This window comes from Adiantum capillus-veneris, chromosome 18 (genome assembly GCF_014529385.1).
Source record: "Adiantum capillus-veneris isolate H3 chromosome 18, ASM1452938v2, whole genome shotgun sequence".
Lineage (NCBI taxonomy): Eukaryota > Viridiplantae > Streptophyta > Polypodiopsida > Polypodiales > Pteridaceae > Adiantum > Adiantum capillus-veneris.
The window spans coordinates 79,022,534-79,029,233 of record NC_140948.1 but is presented as its reverse complement, the minus strand read 5'-3'; the positions used below and the strand labels follow the sequence as shown (position 1 = coordinate 79,029,233).

Below are 6,700 nucleotides of genomic sequence, written 5' to 3'. Positions count from 1 at the left end.
CATAAAATTTGTCATTTATATCCCTCAACATGCAAGGATCTCGGTGCCTTACGATCTCTTGCGCTACATCCACAAAGGTTATCATCCGTTCTCCAAGCGGTTGTGATGATTCCAAGAATTGCCGCCGATGCAAGTCATTTCTTGGACGAGCAGGCCCCAGGGGTGGCAGCACTAAAGAAGTGAAAATTGGGAGTGGAGTACCTCTCGTGGCTGGCTATGCTCATCTTTCTTGTCAGTGGAGGAACCCAAGTTAGAGGAGATTCACCCTTCCACACCTTCAGGTTGGGTCCTTCATCAAGGATTCCAAGGAGCACGAGGGTGTCCCCATGAGCCCTGTAGTAGCGAAAGGCCGGGCACTTCGGCTTGAGTACCATAGGGGGCTCAAGGAAGTGATTGAAAAAGGCATCACTGGGGCTGGCACTAGTGACACTCCAAAGCATGCACTATTGATAGATGAGGCTATCCCCAAAGTAGAAGTCAATTGCTTTCTGTCAGCCGTAGTGGATGGAGAGGAGTACATTTTTTTACATGACTTGGAGAAAGCATTCGGTGTACACATTGATGAGTGTTTGAGGGTGCTATGCACTAGCACCCAATTTCACTTAAACAGTACGCCAGATGCCCTTGAAAGCAAGATCCTTCCAATCGGTGACTGTTACTGACACTATTGCATTGGTGTGTGTGGAGGTCTTGGCTGACAAAGATTTCAAGACCACGCAAGCGAAGCTTGAGGGGGCAAGGATGCCTACTCAAGTGCAAAACCCCCCATCTGATGAGCCAAAGACTGTGGATGCAATGAAATCATGCATTGATCGGGATGCCAAAGGCAAGAGAAGAATAAGGAGCAAGATCTAACCTCTACCCTAATTTCAAGGTTGTTTGTGCTAGCATTAACTATCTTTTTCTTACACTTGGATTATTTATGATAGGACTTCCTGGAGGTTGATGAGTTTGCAACAAGGATGTGCGACAAAGCGGGTGGCCTTTGGACCACATTCCTCCCTTTCACATTACATAGGAAACCCCCCCTGGTGACGTTGCCATTGTACACAAGTTCACTCCCCAAGGCTATTTCATGATGTGGTCATTGAAATCTCTGAGCAAATTAATTTTTTTGTTTAAGCACCATTGCCCAAATTGCGCATCTTGTGTTCCAAGTGCGTAGATTCCTTGTATGCACAGATTTTGGCACTGGCTTCCATGGAAAGGGTCTTGTGCAGATATGGATACATGCTTCTATTGGCTCAACTGATCCTAACATGATAGCACACTTCCTCTTAGCCAGGGAGTTGCCTTACATGCAAGAGAGGTGCCATGAAATGGCTAAGAAAATTATGGGCTCTTTGATGTAAACCTTTGTCCTCCCAAAATCAATAAAATTTATAGAATTGTTTCTCTATCTTGTACATTCTTTTCAATAGCGTCTCTTTATCTTATAAATTCTTGAACTTAGTGTTGTGATTTAGTTACTGGTGTCCTTGCTTTGCACAAAAACCCATTGTCAATGGGGACGATGTCTAGGGGGGAGGGTCGAGGGTGTGGGTGTGAGTGGAGGGGAAAATACTATCTGCAGAATCGAATTGAAGGTGTAGGAGTGCTTTACAAGTCTCTTGGGATGCAGACAATGGAAAAAAGGTCAAAAGGGGGTGGCCACAAGGGGGCATAGATCCGCCAAATAGGGACCTCTGTTTGGATGATCTGCGCGCCCTTGTGGCCAACCCCCTTCAACTTTTTTTTGGCATTGTCTGCATCCGGCCAGGAGACTTGTAAATTACTCCTGCACCTTCAATTCAATTGTCTAGACAGTGTTTTCCCCCTATAATGTAGTTGATGCATGAACACTTGATTTTTTAAAACATATGTGCATTTCTGGTATCCTAGGGTGCAAACAATGCCAAAAAAGGCAAAAAGGGGGGTGGCCATAAGAGCGCGTAGATCAGATTCCTGTTTGGCTGATCTCTGTTGTCAAACCAGCAGCTTAGTTGTCTTTTGGTAGTGCCGGATATTTGCAAATTCCTTGAAATTTTGTGACGATGCTGAGGTTGTCTTGGGGACAGTTGCACATTTGCTGGTGGGAGACGCTTGGGCTTCTTAAATTTTTTTTATTTGTGGTGATTTATATGCTTTGCCGTTGGTGGTGCCGGATCCTCATCATCCTGTCTTCCCTTGCCTCTCAATAATCTGTTGTAGGGAGAGCTCCTTGGCCACGGGGTAGAGTCCTCCCCGCCACTGGCACTTGATGTGCGCGCGATATCTCAACATGTTTCCATAGTGGCTATGTCTTTGATTCACTATCTCTGTGCACCACTCTAGCTCTAAATGGTTCTGCTTGCGGTTGGTGGGGTGGGGGTTGTTCATTGTCAATCTTTGATAATGATGGTGACGGCGGCCGATTTTTGAAACCGTGACCGCGAGAACCATACCCCAAAAAGGGGAGAGCATATTACCAAAGGAAAAGAAAAAAAAAAAGGGAAAGTTCTTTAACATTCACCACCCCTCTAGGCTTAACCACTAACGGGGCGCCACCAATTTGGCCACACCTCTCCATTATCGCCAGAAGACAGAGCCTCTCTCTCTCCTACTGCTCGGCTCCGCCAATTCTCTCTCTCTCACTTACTCTACTGCTGCATCACCTGGCCCAGTGGGCGCATAGAACGGGATACCACTGTCACACCCTCTGGAGGGCTGCCATGCATTTTGTATATTCCCTCTCTCTCTTTCAAATATTCTCTCTCTCTCTCTCTCTCTCTCTCTCTCTCTCTCTCTCTCTCTCTCTCTCTCTCTCTCTATATCTCTCTCTCTCTCTCTCTCTCTCTCTCTCTCTCTCTCTCTCTCTCTCTCTCTCTCTCTCTCTCTCTCTCTCTCTCTCTCTCTCTCTCTCTCTCTCTCTCTTTGCTCCTTCACATCCAGCCCTAGTGGGCCGCCATACTATACCCCCCCACCACCATCTCCCCTCTCGTCCACACCCCCTTCGGCCTCACTCTCCTCCCTATACCCCCCTTGTTTTCTTCCCAACTCTGGTGGACCCCCAGCCTATAACCCCCTCCCCCCCCCCCCCCCCCCTATCATCCCCTCCCATTAGCTCTCTCTCTCTCTCTCTCTCTCTCTCTCTCTCTCTCTCTCTCTCTCTCTCTCTCTCTCTCTCTCTCTCTCTCTCTCTCTCTCTCTCTCTCTCTCTCTCTCTCTCTCTCTCTCTCTCTCTCTCTCTCTCTCTCTCTCTCTCTCTCTCTCTCTCAGTTCACTCCCCTCCACATAGCCACTCTTTCCCCATCCTATCCCCCACCCCTCACTCACACACTCTCTCTCACTCTCCCCCACGGTGGGAACCCGCCATATAGGAAGCCCTCTCTCTCTCTCTCTCTCTCTCTCTCTCTCTCTCTCTCTCTCTCTCTCTCTCTCTCTCTCTCTCTCTCTCTCTCTCTCTCTCTCTCTCTCTCTCTCTCTATAACTCCTAACCTCCCCTCCTATTTTCCGTTGACTATACCCCCTCCCCCCCTTTTGCACCCTATGTCAGATACGGGTCACCCTGGCCATGCTCTCTCTCTCTCTCTCTCTCTCTCTCTCTCTCTCTCTCTCTCTCTCTCTCTCTCTCTCTCTCTCTCTCTCTCTCTCTCTCTCTCTCTCTCTCTCTCTCTCTCTCTCTCTCTCTCTCTGGCTCCCGGACCCAGCCCGTGTGGGAGCATTGGAAAAAAATGCCACACCCACACACACTATCTCCCTCTCCCTCCCTCACCACTTCACCCCGCCCTCACTCTCTCTTGCGCTGTGCGTAGGCTGCTATGTCCTCACTCTCGCTCTCAGCCCGTAGGCACTGCGTTATCTCTCTCTCTCTCTCTCTCTCTCTCTCTCTCTCTCTCTCTCTCTCTCTCTCTCTCTCTCTCTCTCACACACACACACACACACACACACACACTCCCTTCCCCACACACAGTGCCCTCGCACACACTCTCCCCATCTCTCATCCTCGCCGTTCTCTGCAGTAAGAACCACCAAAAGAATAAAAAATATAAATATATATATTTATATATATATATATATATATATATACATAATATACTTCTCCCCCCCCACTCCCACGCACATTGGCCGACACACCTATATATACACACACTCACACTCACGCACCCATACATATACACGCACGTATATACGCACACTCACAGCATAAAAAACAAGAAGAAGAAAAACCAAACGACATCGACATCGAAAAGAAGGAAGACAACCTAACTCTCATGACACCGACACCGACACCAAAACAAGCAAAGGCGCCAAAGGCATGCCCCGGCCGACCTCGAAAGTGACGAATGCGCTACACCAACGCACCAGCTAGGCCGCCATTCACCAGCATCGCATCCATGACGCCCTCTTCAGTAAAAACCGCAGGTTGTCATCATTTTTTCCAGTTTCAAAACCAAGCCTTGTAAAAATCCCAAATCTGTAAATTCTCATCTCTCTAAGGTGATGGTCACAAAGGCCCACCTAGAGGTTTTCCTTATAATAACTCCCAAGTCAAATCAAGGGTCAACCAACTAGGGCTGACCACCTTGCTTTGTCTCCCCGAATTGGATTACCCTAATCACATCATATTATCTTAATCTAAAGCAGCCAACACCTATAAAAAGGCACTGAGAGGTCAGTATCGTTGGGGGGGGGGGGGGGGGGCAAGTTCTTGAGAGGTCATCACTTGGTAGTATTTTGGTAGGAGGAATTGGCAACATTTGCATCACAAGAGAGGGGACTTAGTGTAGTGGTTCTCTTTGGGAATTGTATGATGTAAAGGAATCAATATCCACATCTTGACTCCAACAGTCGATCCACACACACTCATCTTAGCAAGGTTTCATGTCAATGAGTCATCTCTAGAGAACGCACCAAGTAGGTTCACTATCTCTCCCTCTATCTCTCTATCACCATGATGTGCCACCTCGTCAAAAATAAGGTTGTTGTAAATATGGCAAGAGAATAATTCTCCCTCACACCCCCGAGGGTTTTCATCACCTATCTATTCTCTCTATTCTCTCTCTCTCTCTCTCTCTCTCTCTCTCTCTCTCTCTCTCTCTCTCTCTCTCTCTCTCTTTCTGTGTGTGCGTGTAGAATTAGTGATATTTCAAATCACTGTTCTATGCATCCTAGCCGCTCAAAGCTAGGTGGTGCCCCTTGTTCGCTTTACCATGACCGGCTTGCGGCGTGCATCGGCTCCTAGCGTTTTAGAGGCCGTCGAGGTCCATGTCGCGCTTTGCGCCCGTCATTTGGTGCCCCCACGGAGGAGGGATTCCAAGAAACCTTCAGTTTACAATGCTGAAAGCAACGAACCTCATCAATCATGAACAAATGGCTAAAGGAGTTCTCTAACTGGAGGACGGAAGAGGAGGAGACTAAGGAGGCACTAGCCGCCGTCATTGAAGTACTACTGTGAGGCTGTAGTGTGGTCACTATTCAAGAGGTAAGCTCCCCATCTCATGTTGCTCCTTCTAACCACAAATTGAGAGCATCAGGTGGGAGGCCTATGAAGTGCTATCACTACTATCAACCAAAACACACTGTCAATGAGTGCCAGCAAACGAAGGCAACGAAGGGGGTGAAATCGTCTACATCGACACTCACTACGAGGAAGTCGTCCATATCAAAGGAGGAAAGAAAACGGTAAGGCCTCTCTTTCCTAAGGAAACTGTAATACAAAGGTATAACCTCTACTCCTAAATGGCCTAAAGGGGCTGCTCGAGCCAAAGGTAAGGAAAGCCTAAGCCTGTCTGGAAACGCATGACCCCAAAGGAAGAAGCATCCGGCCAAGCGAGTGCTTCAAGTTCGGAAAGCCGGATCGTACCCAGTTTGCCAAAGAGAAGCTCATCCGAGGCTAAACGGCGGAAGCTCACCTACCGATTCATAGGACGCATGCGAGTATTGCCAGTCCTTTTGACAATCCTGAAGTAGAAGTGGTAAGAAGGTTCCCATGCCCTAAGGAAGAGTGGTTCGGCTACTTCTCTCGCTGTTTTGGAAGACGGGTAGAGGGTCTTCCTCCTCTCCCCATACAGCTTATCCTGAAGAAGCTCTCCACCATGGGTGAAACCCAGTGGGCTCGAGACGAATTACAGTTGAATGGAGTGGAATTCATGCAACACACCGACTACGGTAATCATCTGTAGTTGCTGCTAGCCAAAAGGTTGGGAGCCATCACCCTATACGTGCTGAGCGACGAAGGAAAAGTAGAGCCTATGAAAGGTGACGACCTCCGATGTTCCGACTCATCAACACCGGCACAGTAAGAGTATAAGTAAGTGTTCCACTCTATGTGCATGATGAAAAACAGGCCAACAGCGTTCCCGTTTAGATTTCTACAGCATATGCATGTGAATATTTATGTAGATAGGAAGATCTTCTACCAACGGAAGATTGTGTATTTGTTCGGCGCTGAGGTGCTAAGACAAATCCTTAGCTCCCCAAACCCTATCATTCTCCCCATATTGGATTACCACCACTCCTTCAATGTTTCCATCTTTATCTTGTTTTAATCTATCCACCCAACTCTATAAAAAGCCGCTATGAGCCGCTACCGTCATTAGAATATAAAAAGAAAAAAGAAAAAGAGTTTGTAATTTCCTGAGTCACTACCATGGCAAGTGTTTCTTTCCCCACGTTCAGTGGTGGAAAGAAGGCAGAAGACGTCACCACTGACTTTCTGGATGATTTTGACATCACTTGT

The 6,700-nt window shown here is 47.6% G+C and overlaps 1 protein-coding gene across 1 annotated transcript; it reads left to right on the top strand.

Annotated features, from left to right (window-relative positions):
• Nucleotides 1-326: 326 nt before the first annotated feature.
• Nucleotides 327-3,855, top strand: LOC147435927 (uncharacterized; the record flags this gene model as incomplete). Its single annotated transcript, XM_086487810.1, has 5 exons — nucleotides 327-575; nucleotides 2,824-2,896; nucleotides 3,040-3,236; nucleotides 3,343-3,509; nucleotides 3,774-3,855. Coding segments are annotated over exons 1-5 (768 nt in total), but the record flags the coding sequence as incomplete, so codon positions are not given.
• Between the last annotated feature and the right edge of the window lie 2,845 nt (nucleotides 3,856-6,700).